At 49.1% G+C, this 17,467-nt stretch overlaps 1 protein-coding gene across 1 annotated transcript; it reads left to right on the top strand.

Moving 5' to 3' along the window:
• The first annotated feature begins 10 nt into the window (after nucleotides 1-10).
• On the top strand, nucleotides 11-13,645 carry CATSPER4 (cation channel sperm associated 4). The gene is made up of 11 exons (XM_054721075.1): nucleotides 11-67; nucleotides 195-269; nucleotides 723-866; nucleotides 4,599-4,700; nucleotides 8,895-8,992; nucleotides 9,161-9,281; nucleotides 9,475-9,608; nucleotides 10,924-11,101; nucleotides 11,994-12,205; nucleotides 12,502-12,667; nucleotides 13,225-13,645. The coding sequence occupies exons 1-11, from the start codon at nucleotides 17-19 to the stop codon at nucleotides 13,273-13,275; spliced, it is 1,332 nt and encodes a 443-aa protein (XP_054577050.1). The 5' UTR covers nucleotides 11-16; the 3' UTR covers nucleotides 13,276-13,645.
• The last annotated feature ends 3,822 nt before the right edge of the window (nucleotides 13,646-17,467 follow it).

Raw genomic sequence — 17,467 nt, forward strand, 5'->3', positions numbered from 1 at the left:
AGGAGACTGAGCAACTATGACGGATAGCAGATGGCAGCGAAGGACTATCAAGTCTTTGAGTATCATGGTAGATGACCCCTGCCGGGCTCTACCATTTAATCTGGGCACCCCAGGATCGGGTGGGGCACAGGAGGACTGTGCTGGGTCCAGAGGGGTAGGGGCTGCGCTGATGGGCCCTCTCCTCACCCTAACAGAGGTCCCCTCATGATCCCTACTTCTGGCCAGAGGAGCAAGTGCTCATCGACCGCGGAGACATCATTAACAGAAAGGTGAGGACAAGGTGGTCCAACCTCACCCACAGTGACCCTTTGGCAGCTGTGCCCATGTGGCAACAAGCCTCATAGTCACTCTGCCCCTTTTGCCTTCTAAATGTCCTTCCAGGGGACACTCCCCAGCAGTAATGCCAGCAGGCACCCCCCCCCCCATGATATGTTAGAACTGCCTGTCAGTGCCCCCCATAGGAACCCCTCTATAATGATAGTCTCCTACCAACAGAGATCCTAAAAGAGTCTCCCTTGTGATGACTCCGACAAAGATCCCCCAGCAGTGGGCCATTTAGGTAGTGACCTCTACACCGATACCCCATACCATGATTCCCTCTTAGGCCCCTTTCCCCCAGAGTGGCCTTCCTCAGAGAACCCCATTCACTGAGAGCAAACATGCAGGCAGAGGCTTCCTACGGTGATAACCTGCCTGAAGGAAGGTCCTTCGCCCTCTCCCAGGATGCCTGGGAAATGCAGGAGTTCTTCACTCGAATGTATGTCAAGCAGCTGCTCCAACACTGGGCGTTTCAGCTGCTGCTGGCCACGCTGCTGGTGGTCAACGCCATCACCATCGCGCTCCGCACCAACTACGTCCTTGGCCAGGTGGGACTCTAGCCTGACCTCTGCACTCACTGACCTAATGGGGGTCTGGGTAAGGCACTTCCCTCTCTGGGCCTCAGGCTCCTCCTCTGTCCACGATGATTGGATTAGCTGCTCTTCAAGGCCTGCCAGCACTGACCTTCCAGTGGTCTAGAGATAAAGGAAGACTTTGTGGTGGAGGGGGCCCAGCTTTGAGGAACACATTGCATTTGTACAGGAAGGGCAGGGGGAAAATGGTGTGAGTAGAGGCAGGGAAACAGATGCCTTGTAGGGAAGGGTATCTCTTATTTATTTATTTATTTATTTATAAGATTTTTAAAAATGGATTTTTAGAGAGAGGGGAAGGGAGAAGGAAAGAACAAGCGAAACATCGATGTGAGAGTGCAATATTGATCAGCTGCCTCCTGCACTGGGGATCGAGCCTGCAACCTGGACATGTATCCTTGACTGGGAATGGAATTAGCAATCTCCCTAGTGCATGGGAGGATGCCCAACCAACTTAGCCACAATGGCTAGGGCAAAGGTATCCCATTTTAATCACTAGTCACTGAGAGAGAATCGCTCTGTGCCATGCACTGTACTCAGTGCTAGGGTTCCAGGTATGAACACAACAGATGCAGTTCTGTCTTAGACACACACATGTCATTATAAATGCCTGAGTGTCAGAGCACATGGAGAAGGCATCGAACCCGATGGATTGAGGAAGGCCTCCTGGAGAAAGGGACACTTAAGCAGAGAATAAAGAATGGGTAGAAGGAGTTGGCCAGGCAGAGAGACGTGAGGAAGAGTGTTTGGGGGCAGGAGAAATAGCATGTGTGTTCTATGTGTCCAACCTGAAGGCCAGTGTGACACTGGTCTCATGCTCTTTTCTTACAAGGGATATACAACATACATGGATTGTGCTATTTAAAAATCAACATTTTTTAAGTGTCCAATGTGGTGACTGATGAGTTCAGAAAGGTGGTCTGGGGCAGGGCCTTTAAGTTATGTCAAGGAGGGTGGCCTTTATCCTATGTCATTGGAAAGCCAGGGAAGAGTTTAAAGCATGGAAGTGACATGACCAGGCATGTGATAAAACTTACCCTGCCTGCCACAGTGAGGGCTACGGAAGGGAGAGTATCAAGAATGGGAAACAGTGAAGCAGGCAAGATGGTGTGGGAGATGTTCAGGTGAAAGCTGATGGGGCTTGGACCAGGCTAATGGCAGTAGGTAAAAAGAGGTCACGTGCATCTGAAATTCCCTAAGAGTCAGATCTATGGGCCTTCTAGATTGATTTACTTTATAGCAAACACTTAGTGAGCACTGACAAGTGCTACCTCGTTTAACATCTGTCACCATCTCACGTACACAGAGAAAGGGAGAGCAAGAAGTTATGTTTCTGGTGCTTTTTGTTGGGACGTGAGGACACAGGATGAGCAGGTTTGGGGAGGATGCTGAGTTCAGTTCGAGTTGTGTAGTGTCTGCGATGCCCATGCAATATCCACACAAAGATAGTGAGGGGTTAGAGGTCAACTCTGAAATGCCTCAGAGAGCACTGGGATGGAGGTGGTGACATGAGAGTTGCCAGCATCTGGATGGATAGTTGCCGAAGCTAAAGGAATTGATGAGGTTGCCTGGAGAGAGAATTGAGTGAGAACAGGCCAATGCAGAGCTCTAGAGGAGAACCTGCAATTAAAGGGTAGAAAGTGGAAAAGGAGGTGCAAGGGAGACTGAGGAGAAGGCGTGCCAGAGGAGTGGGAGGAAACCCAGGACAGTGTACGCTCAGGGGAGCGGGCACAATGGCAGATGTGGCTAAGAGACAAGGCAGTAAGGACTCTGAAGTATCCCCTGGATTTAGCTTTCATGACCTTGATATGGTATTAACAGAAACCCTATTGCTAGATTTGGAGAATGAGTAGATGGGGAGGTAGACCACACACATTGATGGATCATGAAATCAACCCAGATTGCAGATACTAACATTGTGATATAGGATGAAATAGTAAGATGAAAAAGAATTAAATAGAAATTGTCTGTGTGTGTGTGTGTAAGAGGGAGGGAGAGAGAGAGAGAAATTTAAGATGGAAAATAGATTTCCTATTATGGGTCCTAGTCAAAAATGTTAAAAGTACTGGTATAGGATATGTGTCATGGAGGTCGAATCCTAGAGGCCTGTGAATGCCAGACTAGTTTGAACCTTACCCTGCAGGTCATGGGGAACCATGGAAGTCTAGTGGTAGAGAAGGCAATAGATGCCCATGACTTGGAGAAGGCAGGAGGACTATTTAGGAAATTCTTTCTATAAATAGGGGAGCCTATTGCCTTCAGTGGCCAGTGGGGTGGAACTGAGGTGACAGATGAGGGGACAGAAAGCTCTTCCTTGTCATGGGCAGACATCCCTGGCCCATGATGCTTTTTGGGAATTTGGAACCCATAAACTTAACCTCTCATCTGGGTTTAAGAAGCTCTGCCCAGCTGGTGGATGGGGGTGGTGGCAAGAGGCTTTCATGTGTGGCCGCGAGCCTGGGGGCAGTCTATTGGCCATGGAAGTGAAGAAAGGGAGGAGTCCAGGTGACTTTGGTAACTGCCAGGGTAGAGTCAGGGGGCTGGAAGCTATTAATAGGGTCACAGACTATAGTGGCGTCACAGCTTAGTGGAAACTAGGGGGGAAGTATCTAGTTTGAGTGAAAATGAGTTGGGGTTTAAACAGAATTCAGTCATCAAGTCATCTGGCCACGTTCCATTCACCCAGGGAACATGTCCTGGAGTAGATCCTCAGGAGCTTGGTCAGGCTGGCCTGGGGGATTTGGGAGCTGGGGCAGCAAGAGTGGTTGGAACAATCAGAGAAGAAAGGATAGAACTTGGTGTCTTCTATCTCAGGGGTAGGGCTTTTCCTCCCAGTTCTGGAGCCAGTTCTGCCGCCCCCAGTCTCCCTTTTCCAAGTATCCTTACTCTAGGGGAGCAAAGGTTTGTAGTCAGACAACAATCTTTTTTTAAAAAAATGATTTTTAGAGAGAGAGGAGGGGAGAGGGAGGGAGAGAGAGAGAGAGAAACATTGATGTGAGAGCGAACTATTGATCGGCGGCCTCCTGCATGCCCCCTATCGGGGATTGAGCCTATAACCCAGAATTGTGCCCCGACTGGGAATTGAACTGGCAACCTTTTGGTGCACTGGATGACATCCAACCGAGTCACACCTGCTAGGGCTAGCCAACAATCTTTACTGCTGTCTGACCTTGGGCACCACTCATTTCTCATCTGTAAGATGAGAATACAGCCTACTTTTTAGGATGATGGTGACAGGAAAGCAAAATTATGCATGTGTGGTCTTAGCAAGATGCCTGGCATGTACATGCAAAGTGTGCTCTAAAGGAGCTACATCCCTAGCCGGTTTGGCTCAGTGGATAAAGCGTCGGCCTATGGACTGAAGGGTCCTGGGGTTCGATTCCTGTCAAGGGCAGATGCCTGGGTTGCAAGCTCCATCCCCAATAGGGGGGCGTGCAGGCAACTGATCAATGATTCTCTCTCATCATTGATGTTTCTTTCTCTCTCTCCCTCCCTCTCCCTTCCTCTCTGAAATAAACAAAAATATATTTTAAAAAATATAAAATAAAGGAGCTACAAAGATGCTGAGGATGAAGAGCAGCAGGAATATGGGCCTTCCCTCCCCCCAGGATGTCCTCTCTCCCTGGCCCTGCCCAGTCCCGCACTCCACTGACCTCTCTGTCCCTCTCTTTTTCTCTGTCTTCCATGTAGAGACACTATGAGTTGTTCTCTACCATAGATGACATTGTGCTGACCATCCTTATCTGTGAGGTTCTCCTTGGCTGGTTAAATGGCTTCTGGATTTTCTGGAAGGTGAGATCCTGGGCCCTCCCTGCCATCACCCCTACCCCTCCTTAGGAAGTGTACCCCATCCAGTCCCCATCCCTGTGCTCCTGTGTGTTTGTGTATGTGTGTGTGTGTGTGTGTGTGTGTGTGTGTGTGTGTGTGTGTGTTAGAGAGAGAGACTACTTCTGAGATGTCCAATATAGTAACTTATTCTTAGAAGGGCAGCTTCCCTGGATTCCAGTCTCTGCTCCAGCCTTCCCCCATTCTATAATCCTGGGAAAACCTTGATGTCCTTATATAGGAAATGAGATTGAGAGCATTTACCTTAATTTATAGGGTTCAAGAGTAGGAGTCAACAAACTTTCTATCAAGAGCCAGATAAAGATTTTAAGCTTTGTGGGCCCTCATCTCTGTTGCAAACACTCATCTCGGTTGTGGGAGCACAGAGAAGCCGTAGACAGCACATAGGTGAATGAACATGGCTGTGCTCCAATAATCTCATTTAAGGACACTGAGATTTGAACTTCATATAATTTGCGTGTGTCACCACATGTTATTCTTTTGATTCCCCCACCACCACCATTAAAAAAAAAACAACAACAACCATTCTTAGCCTGAGGGTTTTACAAAAAAAGAGCTGCTGGCCAGATTTGCCCCGGCCTAGAGTTGGCTGACCCCTGTTCTGGAGAATATTGAGAAGCTGTCTCTGTGAGAATAGGTTTGAAAGCTACATTAAATCAAACTCTCTGTTTGAATAGGACTTCAGGAGCCAAGGGATTTATTTGCCTTTGGGCATGTTCGAGAAGAGGCTTATAAAAAAACTACCCAAAAAAGAACCCTCTCATAAAAAGGAAGTATCATTTAAATATAGTTACTAGAACAACCAATTCGAATTATAAGCTTTCAATGGGTTAGAGGTTTTACTTCATAGAACACAGAATGTAGAATCTAGAACAAAAATTGTGAAGTCTGAATGTCTTAAAAACTGCTTTGGGCAAACAACACTTGCAAGGATGCTTATTAACAGAAAAAAGAGCCTGGCAGGCGTGGCTCAGTGGTTGAACATCTACCTATGAACCAGGAGGTCATGATTTGATTACTGGTCAGGGCATAGATGCCCGGGTTGTGGGCTCCATCCCCATTGTGGGGCATGGAGGAGGCAGCCAATTAATGATTCTCTCTCATCATTGATGTTTCTATCTCTCTCTCCTTCTCCTTTCCTCTCTGAAATCAATTTTTTAAAAAAGAATAGGATGGTTCATATTGACATATCTCAAATACCTTGGTTTTGTGAACATTTCCCTGCCTTGCTTTTTCAGAACTAGCTCCAGAGGAGGGAACATTCCTCTTTCATCTTCCTGAGGTTTCTTTCAGCAACACTTAGGGATTTGTCCCAGAGTTTCTTAGCACGGGAGACTTGAAGCAAGCATGAGGATCTTGTGTTCCTCCAAGCCATTCTGCTTGTCCCATAAACCAGCGTTTCTCAACCGCAGCACTACAATAATGACGTTTAGGCCTGGATACTTTTTTGTTGTGGGGACTGTCCCGTGCATTGTAGGATGTTTAGCAGCATTCCTGGCATCTACCCACTAGATACCCTTAGCACCATCCTAGTTGTGATAACCAAGAATGTCCCCAGACATTGCCAAATGTCCCCGGGAGGGCAAAATCACCCCTGGCTGAGATAACGTTCCCAAACCTAAGCTTTCCTCTGGGACCAAGCTACAGTGCCAAAAGCCAGGGCTTGTTAGAAGCTGGTTTTGCCTCCTTCCCCACTCCCACCCCTTCCCCTGGTTCCTAATACACAAAATCTGATCCCTGTTGCAAGGGTGTGGTGGAAGGAGTGTCGAGAAGACAGGAAGGGATAAATAACAGGGAAGGGAGGAAGTCTGGAAATTAACATCTCAAATATTACCCAGTCACATAGGGATCCCCAATTTTGTCCCCAGCTCTCCCCTCCCCTTTTTTTTATGTTTTTTTTTTTTTATCATCGTGTGTAACTCCTTCCTTCTCCTCACCTCCACAGCCTATTAATCACTATTTCACCACCTAAATCTTCCTCAAATTTCTGCTATCCCTGTCTATGGCCATACCACCCTGAACGCCCCGATCTTGTCAAATTTCTGCTATCCCTGTTTTAGCTCTTGCTTTGTCTTCCCTCACCAGGATGTTGCTATGGCTTCCTGTGTCCCCATCTGCCATCAAAGTGATCTTCCTAAGGCACAAGCCAATGTATCCTTGCTTATTTTTGCAGCCTCATCACTCCTGGCCTCACCCTGGTGTTCCAGCTGCACCAAACTGCTTGTAGTTGCATTCCCCAACACACACACACACACACACACACACACACACACACACACACACACACTGCTGCTTCTCACCTCCATGTCCTTGTCCATGCTGACCCCTGTCTATGCCACTTATTCACTTGCTTTACTTCTACTTACAGCTTAAGATTCGTTCAAATGTCCTCTCTTCCAGGAAGCCTTCCTGTCTCTCCCAGACTAGATTAGTTGTTGCTCTGTGTCTCTCTAATATTATGTGCTTATCTTTCTCACTTAGAATTAATGTTTACTGCCTGCCCAACTCCCTCAAAACAAAATAAGCTGTGAGCCCAGCAGTGTAGAAATCCTGTGTCTTCAGAATCTGGTTCAGGGTCTGGCATATAGTGTGAGTTTAATCCTGGACAGGTAGAGGGATGAATCTGTGGACAGGCAGACTTGTGTCTCCTTGTGGATGTGTAGCCACAGACATTCTGAACTTGGGACACTGGGCGAACTTGTGTTTATTGGACTATCCAAGAAATTTAAGAACATTTTTTTCATTAAAAAAACAGTTTAAAAAATATTTAGTGCAGATACGTATTGGTCAAAACTCTATTGAAAAGTACACAGAATTCTTGCTTTTATTTCTTCCCTTTCATCCCTTTCTTTCCACCCCCATTCTCTCTAGGTAATCTTTGTATATTTATAGTCTCTTGCTTATCCTTCCTCTGTTTATTTTGCAAACATAAGCAAACAAGTATATGTTTTTAGTCCTCCCTTTCCTAACAGTAGCATACTATTGTCACTGTTCTGCATTTTGCTTTTTTTTTAAATTTTTTAAAATATATTTTTATTGATTTCAGAGAGGAAGGGAGAGGGAGAGAGAGATAGAAACATCAATGATGAGAGATGATCATTGATCGGCTGCCTCCTGCATGCCCTCTAATGGGGATTGAGCCCGCAACCCAGGCATGTGCCCTTGACTGGAATCCAGCCAGGGACCCTTCAGTCTGAAGGCCAATGCTCTATCCACTGAGCCAAACCAGCCAGGGACCCTTCTTTATCAGCTGCACGTTGCTTTTGTCACTTAATGGATCCTGGCAAACTTTCTATGTCAGTACATGAAGATCTTTTACTTTACTTTTCTTTTTTTTTTTTTTATGGCTAAACAGTACTACTCCAATGAATGAATGTGTAATAGTTTATTCAACTAGGGCCTAATTGCTGGACACTTCGGTTGTTTTCAACCTTATACAAATGTCATTTTGTACTTGAACTAGAGTTTCTGTGGGTCAGGTGTCTAGAAGCGGGATCACTGGTCAAAAGGTCAATGCACATATTGTTTGTTAGGTAGAGCAAATTCCCCTCTTTAGTAGTTGTGCTTGAATTTTCATCTCTGTGAGCTTCCTTCCCCCATCCCCACTCCTAGATGAGTTTGTGCCTTATTGGACAAAGGGCTTGTAAAAATTTCCTGTCTCTCTTATACAGTGAGAGCTAGTTCACCTCTGAACTGGCTAGTGAAGCAGTGGTCTTTAATGTTTTTATTAGTATTTATTTTCCTTTTATTATTAATTGGGGTGTGTGTCACACAAAGGCTGGAGCATCCAAACACTCTCTTGTCACTTAACTGTAGGGCAAGGCCATTTTCAGCAGTGCACTAACCAAGGCGGGTGCTCAGCTTAGGAACTAGCTTGTATGTATGTGCAACTATACACTGTGTGTCTCTGAGACTGCACTTGGCTGTTGACACATGTATGAGACAGCAAGTGCATGCCTATTGGGTGGCATGTTTTGTGGGCAACAGAATGAGTAACAACAGTGAATCGCAGATGACTGGCCCTGCTGTGAGGAGAACATTGATCCCCTCATCCTTGGGGGGTGGGGAAGGCAGACCCAGGATGTCTCCATGGGCTGGGCCTGACAGACCCCGCTGGGGCTGGCCCACCCCACCCCCCAGGACGGCTGGAACATCCTCAACTTCCTTATCATCTTTATCTTGCTCCTGGGGTTCTTCATTAGTGAACTCAATGTCATCTCTATCACCTACACCCTCAGGTGAGCTGGGAACTCTGGAGAAAAGTGGGGGACCTGCCTGGACCCTGGGAAAGAGATGGGGGGCTTTACCAACTGGGGATAGTTCTGCCTGTCTGGGCAGGTAGGGTGGCAGTGAGGAGGAGGGGTCTGGGAAGGGCTGAGGGGCATCCCTGAGAGGCTCTGCTACAGGGTCCTTCGTCTCGTGCATGTGTGCATGGCTGTGGAGCCCCTGGCCCGGATCATTCGTGTCATCCTGCAGTCGGTGCCTGACATGGCCAATATCTTGGCCCTCATCCTCTTCTTCATGCTGGTCAGTCCCTCCCCCACCCCAGCCACTCCCCTTCCCTGAACACGTCATGGGTCACTGGGGATACAGGGGTGTCTGGACAAGAGGAGAGGCTTATGGGCCCAAATCCCTGTGATTCCCTTGGCAGCGTTCATTTGTATGTGCTGTCTCCAAGGCTCTTGTGTGAAGTCAGACGGGTCTTCGGTCTCTCTGGCAGGTGTTCTCCGTGTTTGGGGTCACTCTCTTTGGTGCATTCGTGCCCATGCATTTCCAGAACATGCAGGTGGCCCTGTACACCCTCTTCATCTGCATCACCCAAGATGGCTGGGTGGATATCTACAGTGACTTTCAGTGAGTCCCTTGTGAGGCTTCTGATCCCCCAGCCCATCCAGGCAAGGCAGGGGCTGGGCTCTCATCAAACCAAATACTGACTGGAGAGGGGAAAGGGCTCCAGGTGGGTGTGGAGCTCCAGGGCTGGGGATGAGGATGGCCCAGCAGGAAAGGGGTGTCGGGGCTTTAAAGGAGGGAAAGAGATCCCTGAGTTTGGGGCCTCTGGGTTGGTGGACTACTTGAAGCCTTGTCCCCTTGAAACTTCACACAATCAAAGTCCCACCGCAGGCCTATTCATGGATATTTCTCCCATCATGCTAAAGAGCCGGGTTGGCAGGCCTTGGGCACGGGAGCTGCCTGTGGTTGCACTAGAGCTTTAGGGCAGCCTCCCAGCCCACATGGGAGCCTACCAAACTGCCTGGACTCCTGGGAACTTAGGGTCTCATTTCATTTATTCTTAGACTCACTGCCCAAGGTCACGTTTGGCCACAGGTGGCTGCCTGAGTTCTGTCCTTCACCCCTTCCCATTAAGACTAAACCATATTTGTTTCCAGTCCACTCCAGGGATTTGAGCCCACTGATGATATCTTTTTATCCCCTTCATGTGAGAGTAGAAGGGATTGGTAAAGGGATTCTACTGTCATTATCCATTATGATTTAGGTGGTAGAGAAACCACAGAGCGTGCAATAAAGGTGGACTGGGCTTTTGAGTCTTTACCACACTAGCCATATGACCTTGGGCAAATTACTTTTCTGAGCCTCAGTTTTCTTATCTGTCAATTGAGGATTACAATACAATATTAGCTATGTCATGGATTGCTGTGAGGATCAATATAGATCTCTTAGCATAGAACCTGGCATAGTACACACACACACACACACACACACACACACACACACAAGGGGGGGTTGAGAGAGAGAGAGAGAAGAGAGAGAGAGAGTGAGAGAGAGAGAGAGAGAGAGAGAGGAGATATTTTATGGGATATTTACAATAGGTATTAACAGTGGGTGGGATTTTTCCTGTATATTTTCCTTCTGCTCTTTCTATAATGAGCTTGGATTATCTTTTATAATAAGAAAGCCAATAGGTTAAACTTGGTAATGCTCATGTACAAATCTCCACCTTGCAGGGGTGGGTTGAGGACCCTGCTGTCTGGTACAGCAGGTGCTCAGTAAAGAGCAGCTGCTGTGACAATTAGAAGTAGGCATTGGATCTCACAATAGCAGTGAGGCAGCAGAAGTCCTAGTAGGCCTTGAGATAATTTCCCCATTTCATAGATGAGGAAACAGCTCAAAGGGCCAGGGCAGTGACAGGGCCCCTACCTGCCATCTCCAGGGCGAAGACCAGGGACTACGCAATGGAGGTTGCGGGTGCCTTCTACTTTATCACCTTCATCACTATTGGTGCCCTTATTGGCATCAACCTGTTGGTCGTCGTGGTGACCACCAACCTGGAGCTAATGATGAAGGCAGGAGAGCAGGGACAACGGGATAGAATAATAAACTTCAGTGAGGTGAGTGAGATGGGAGGGCAGAGGGAGGAGAGGGAGTGTATGTATGAGTGCTGACTTGAGCATAGGGGTATGTGTGTGTGTGCTCACACATTCAAGTGCCCGGAGAAAGCCAAGCCTGAGACCCAGAGGCAGCATTTCCCACCTTGAATGCCGATTCACCAACTGGGGCTTCTGAGGGCTGTGGATTTCCTAGATGTTTTATTTCTATGGCAACTCAAACTGAGTAGTCTGGGTGACCTTAGTCCCGTGGTCCGAAAACGGCAGCTTGCGAGCCAGATACAGCTCTTTGGCCCCTTGAGTGTGTGTGGCTCTTCCACGGCCTGGGCGAGACTATTTTGAAGAAGTGGCATTAGAAGAAGTTTAAGTTTAAAAAATTTGGCTCTCAAAAGAAACTTCAATCGTTGTACTGTTGATATTTGGCTCTGTTGACGAATGAGTTTGCCGACCACTGCCTTAGGGCATTTAACCAATCTAAGCCTCGATTTCTTCTTCTGTAAAACGGGAATAATGATAGTACTTACCTCAAAGTACTATGATGAGAATGGCATGGGCAAATGAACAGTACTTGACACATACTAAGAACTCACTCAATGTTAGCTACAGTATTATTTAATCAGGGTTAGAACCTCCAAAGGGTTGGGGAGGTGAATGGTGTAGCACTTCCCACAGTGTTGAAGTCACTGGGCTGTGACTTGACAGTAGAGGGGCTTTAGAAGTTTGCTGGGTAGGATTTAGCAGGAGCGAGAAGGCTAAGATTGGTGGAAGATGAAATGAGGGACATTAGAATCCTGGTGTCCTAAGAGGCTCATCCTCTCTGAAGCCAAGCAGGAAGGGGCTGGGGCAGGGGGTGCTGGCTGAGCTGTCTGTCCCCTCTCCATTTCCCCTTCCCCAGAGAGAAGATGTGGAGGAGTATGCGAATAAAGACCTGCCGCTGGTGCACTGCGAGGTGGCCCGTTTGGAGATGTCTGGCCTTCCCCAAGAGCCGCTTGTGGGGGGCCCCCTGTCCAACCTCTCGGAAAGCGCTTGCGACAACTTTTGTTTGGTGCTCGAGGCAATACAGGAGAACTTGATGCAGTACAAAGAGATCCGAGATGAGCTCAACACGTAGGGCGGGTACTGGGGGTACCCCCGAGTCCCGTGAGTTAGGGCTGAGCAGAGCCTCAGATTCTTCTGGCTTTATGTCCTCACCATTTTGTAATGTGGTCCTTGAGGCCCGGAGAGATTAAGTGACTTGCCCAGGGTTCTCCAGCCTTTTGGAGGAGCTGGAATCCAGACTTCCCGGCTTGGCCTGATCTCTATCAGCGTGAAAAGGGAGGGTGAAGGGGGCGGACACCAGGGAACAGGTGGGAGGACTGCCCCCTTCCCCTCTACCCTGAACGTGCTCACCCCTCCTCCCCCAGGATAGTGGAGGAAGTGCGCTCCATCCGCTTCAACCAGGAGCAGGAGGAGGAGCTATTGCACAGACACTCGTCAAAGACCCAGTCGATGGAGAGCAGGTCCTCCATGGACCTCCGTGAGATGACTAGCCAGCAAGACTTGATCACTGCGCTCGTCCACAGGGAAAAGGTGCCGTTTCCCTCTCCTACCCGATCTGTGTCCACCCTACCCAGCCCAGCCCAGCCCAGCCCAGCCCAGTCTCTGAGGAACTAGTCCAAGTTTGTCTATTCCAAGGTCTGCCCCCCAGTCGGCCAATCTGGTTAGGTTCCACCTTTCCTTCTTTAAGAGGCCCGGGAATCCCATCAGATTCCTCTCATTGAGCCACTTCTGATTCTAGTGCCCTCAAACCTACCCTTTCTTAGAGAGGCTTGAGCCAGCTCAGTTCCTGCTTAGTGGCAGATACTTACGCCCACTGATGGCAAAGGACCCCTGGGTCCTGTTTAGGAGGAAGCCTCTGGGGAGAAAAAGGCACCCACCCACATTAGTTTCTGCTCCCCACACCATCTGACTGTGACTGTAAAGCTCCCCAGCCTGGGCTCCCAAGCTCAGAGAGGATACTAGGCAGGCTAGACATATGAAGGACTTCCTCGGGAGGCCTCGATGGGGCACCCTTGAAGCTGGAGAAGGGGGGTAAGGAGCATCTGCCATGGCAGGGTAGGGTATTGACAAGACCTCTTGGTTTGCAGGTTCAGGAATCTACCACAAATTTAATGAAAAAGAAGAGGAGCAGCCGCTGAGAGGGCAGGAGGGGAGCCAAGGGGCCTGTGCACACACGCCCAGCTGCTGCATCTTCCTGCATCCCAAGCATGACTTGGCTAAGCCTGGCCTGAGCCCATCCTCTCCCTTACACCTGGGGTGATGCCTGGAGCTATGGAGGTGGTGGCCTCTCTAGGGCCTGTGCCTGTGAGCTCCAGGTCCAGAGGAGCCAGGATGGAGAAGGACGCTGGATGAGAGTGGGAGCCCTACAGCAAGAAGGTGCTGGCCACGGCAGCCAGGATTTGGCCTAAGTAGGGGCATCCCTGGCCCCCTGCTCTAGGCCAGAACTAGATGGGGCCTCCATGGGTCCAAGAACTAAGAGGAGAAAGCTGAGGCCAGTAAGGCCAGGCATCTGTGTATTGACAATAAAGTTTTATGTTGGGATCAATGTGTCTTATTTGTGGATCTCCAACACCTTGGAGCAACCTTGCCCCAGGTCTGATGGGAAAGTCACTGACTGCCCTCCAGAGCTTCCAGTCTAATGGGAGAGAGAATCTGCACCCTACATAACTGTGACTAAATGGTAAAGATGTAATTCATGTGCTTAGAGACCTAAAATTTGGCGATTGGGAGCCCCTGCCTGATGCAGGAGACAGTCCTACCCACTCTGTCTGAAGGCAGAAGAGACTGGTCCTCATAGTGGGGAATTCTAGTCTAATGGGATCACGGTTGACCAAGTCATGCAGGTACAGGAAGCTCCATCTTGGGGCAACAGAGAATGACTGGGCCCACTGTGGGTCCTGGCAGGCTTGCTAGAGGAGTGGAGCACTGAAGCTTACTGGAAGACAGCAGGAAGAGTTTGTGGGTCAGGTTAATGAAGTCGGGTGGGGAACCCGTGACCTGCGAGGCCTCTTGGGACTTCCAAACCAAACACCATTTACAGCCATATCAGGTTCCAGACTTAGGCAATGCAGAGAGTCTAAGAAAGCTGTGGCAGTCATGGGCAACAGGAAGAGGTATGTTGGAGGACAGGATTCTGGTCCTTAGGCAAGTCACTGGGCCTTGTTTCCTGCTTTCCACATCCGTGCAATGGGGAGAGGATGAGATTGGTTTCCAGCTCCAAGATCAGATGGCCCGCTGTCAGCCCAGGAGTGGGGAGGCCGATGAAATCAGCCACATTGCTGAGACTCAGGTTCCCTGGTGTTGGGTAGAGGGGAAAGCTGGAAGGCCCAGGGTTCTGCCCAGCTATTTAGCAAAGACTGACAATTAGGGACCTTGGGGATATTCATCAACTTGAATGGACATCCCCAGAGACCCACTGATTGCAGCTGATGGGGAAACTCTACCCTCCACCCCCCTCCCATCAGCATTGGTTTCACTCCAGAGAAGCCCTCTGGGATCTCCTAGGGAAAAAAAAGTCTGGACACCCGGGACAGGGTGGTATACTCAGCAGGCCGGTGAGAGGTGGCCCCAGTGACAGCAGTGCCTCACTATCTTGGAGCTGATGTTTGGGCCAGGACTGCTTTCCAGTGCCCTCCAGGATCATCAACCCGCAGAGCTATGGGCAGCCAGTGGCTTTTGCTGCTCCTGCTGCTGCTATGTACTGGAGATTGAGCCCTCAGTCTGCCTGGTGAGCATCTGCATACACCCTTCCCATCTGTCCTTCTCTGGGGACTCTCCCATCTCCTTGTCTGGCTGGCCAGGGAGGGGAAGAAGATCAGGTAGTATCCTCAGGAAGATCCTATAATGTGAGTGCAGCCATCCTCCACCCCACCCTTTAATTGGCTAAAAGGCTTGGGCACCAATGAGTTTGGAGGCAGAAGCATGATGGGATGACCTCCAAGGGGCTTCTGGCTTTGCTCATCCATCTTCTAGAATGCTAGCTTCGCCTATCTACTTCCTCCATTTTGTCATCTCAGCCATCTCCCCCTTTTTGTCTGTCCTTCCATCTGGGCTGGACCAATAGCTTGGGGTCTCAGCAGGCTAGTTTTCTCCCACGCTGGCCTAGAACGGAGGGCCGAGGAGCTCGGACACCTGCTGCCCTCTCTTGCCCTACTCCAGCAAAGAGCTCTGCTGAGCCTGAGGATGGAGGGCAGCCCTGGATCCTGAGCTCCTAGGTCAGTATGGGGGAAGATATTGGGAGGTGGCAGGAAATTGCATGTCTCATCACTCCCATGACATTTTCCAGGAACAGGAGTATCCAGGAAGCAGATAGCAATGATAGGGTATCAGGTGATGGACCTATTTCTGCCCATTGCCCAGGGAAAAGAGGAAGGCTTCTGTGTTGAGCTGGGCCCTTCTCTCTCCAGAGTGGCTGGCTCAGATATGAGAATGAAGCTGCATTTTTGTGAGATAGTGCAGCATGGTAGAGAAGACACTGGGCTTTGGGGGTCTGATGGACCACTTCCTGGCAGTGTGACCTTGAATAGATGTCTTCACCTATCTAAGCCTTGGTTTCTTCATTTGATTAATAGAAATAATAGTCTTTACTCAGATTAGTTGTGAAGATTCAATGAACCAATGCTCATTGGAGCAGCACCTTAATCAGACAAGGTCAAAATTGAACAATGTTGCCTGGCCAGTGTAGCTTGGTGGTTGAGCATCGACTCATCAACCAGGAGGTCAAGGTTCAATTCCTGATCAGCACCCATGCCCAGTAGCGACTCGACCTCCATTAGGGGGGATAGGAGGCAGCCGGTCAATGATTCTCTCTCATCATTGATGTTTCTCTCTCTCCCTCTCCCTTCTCTCTGAAACCAATAAAAAAAAAAAAACTACATTAATAAAAGAGAAAGATGCAAATTGACCATACCTTCGTGATGCCCACCAATCAGGAGTGAGTATGCAAATTAACACAACAAAGATGGCAGGTTAATTTGCATATGCAGGGGGGAGAGGTTTGAGTGGTTGCCATGGCATCAATGCAGGCCTTCTGCTGGGCCCCAGCCAGTCTGGGCCTCTGGGCAGCATGGGAAGGAGGGAAGGCAACAGGCGGCCGAAGCGGGAGCAAAGGTGGTGCCAGCAGCCAGGGGAAGGAAGGCCCATTCTTGCACAAATCTTGTGCATCGGGCCCCTAGTTTTTTGTTGTTTTTTTTTTAAATATATTTTTTATTGATTTTTTAGAGAGGAAGAGAGAGGGATAGAGAGCTAGAAACATCGATGAGAGAGAAACATCAATCAGCTGCCTCCTGTACACCCCCTACTGGGGATGTGCCCGCAACCAAGGTACATGCCCTTGACCGGAATCGAACCTGGGACCCTTCAGTCCGCAGGCCGACGCTCTATCCACTGAGCCAAACCGGTTTCGGCAGGGCCCCTAGTTTTAAAAAAAGAAAAGGAAGGGGGCATGTCTTTCTTCTAGGACTGATATGAAATAACGCATGCAAAGTTCTCAGCAAGAGACCCAGCATCTACAAGCACATAAAGGGAAATCAATGTTTGTCCATCCACACTGAGGACCCCAACCCGACCTGTAGTCAGAAGAATCCGCCTGGGAAGAATGGAGCCTGGGCGCGCAACAACCCGGAGAGCCGCGCCGGCTGGATGGTGTTGGGGCCCAACTGGATAAGCGGTAACTGGATCATCTGGGGGCCTCCCTAATTCCTCTCTCAGAGCCTCTCACTGGCCTGCTCTGAGACCCTGACACTTCACTGAGCCCCCTCCTACCTTCACGCCCTCTTCTTCCTAAATGCATGTCTCCTCCCCAAGCCCATATCCTCCTGGCCTCCCTGTGTGCTCTGGAGAGGCTCCAGCCCATCCTTTTCTTTCTCATTAAACGTCCAATCTGAGTCGTCTCCGTTTCTCTCCTCCCATGTTTTCTGTTTTTGTTTATAGTTTTTTTAATTGATATCAGTATGGAAAAGAGAGGAAGAGAGAGAGAGAGAGAATCATCAATGAGAGAGAATCATTGATCTGCAGCCTCCTGCACGCCCCTCACTTGGGATCTAGCTGCAACCAGGCATGTGCCCTGATAGAGAATCGAACTGTGACCTCTTGGTTCATAGGTCAACGCTCAACCACTGAGCCACGCCCGAAGGGCTCTCCTCCCATTCTCACCTTTCTGACACACTGGATAATTCTCCCAATCTGTTAGTGCCTTGTGCCAGCCTGTTTTATAAATCCTTCTTACTGGTCTGAAACTGTCTCTCCCCTCTTCTTATTCCATGACAATCCTCTCAAGATCCCACCCTCAAGGGAAAGCCTATGTCTTTAGTAAGTCTATTCTTATTAGAG

The sequence above is a fragment of the Eptesicus fuscus genome, chromosome 9 (genome assembly GCF_027574615.1).
Source record: "Eptesicus fuscus isolate TK198812 chromosome 9, DD_ASM_mEF_20220401, whole genome shotgun sequence".
Classification (NCBI taxonomy): domain Eukaryota; kingdom Metazoa; phylum Chordata; class Mammalia; order Chiroptera; family Vespertilionidae; genus Eptesicus; species Eptesicus fuscus.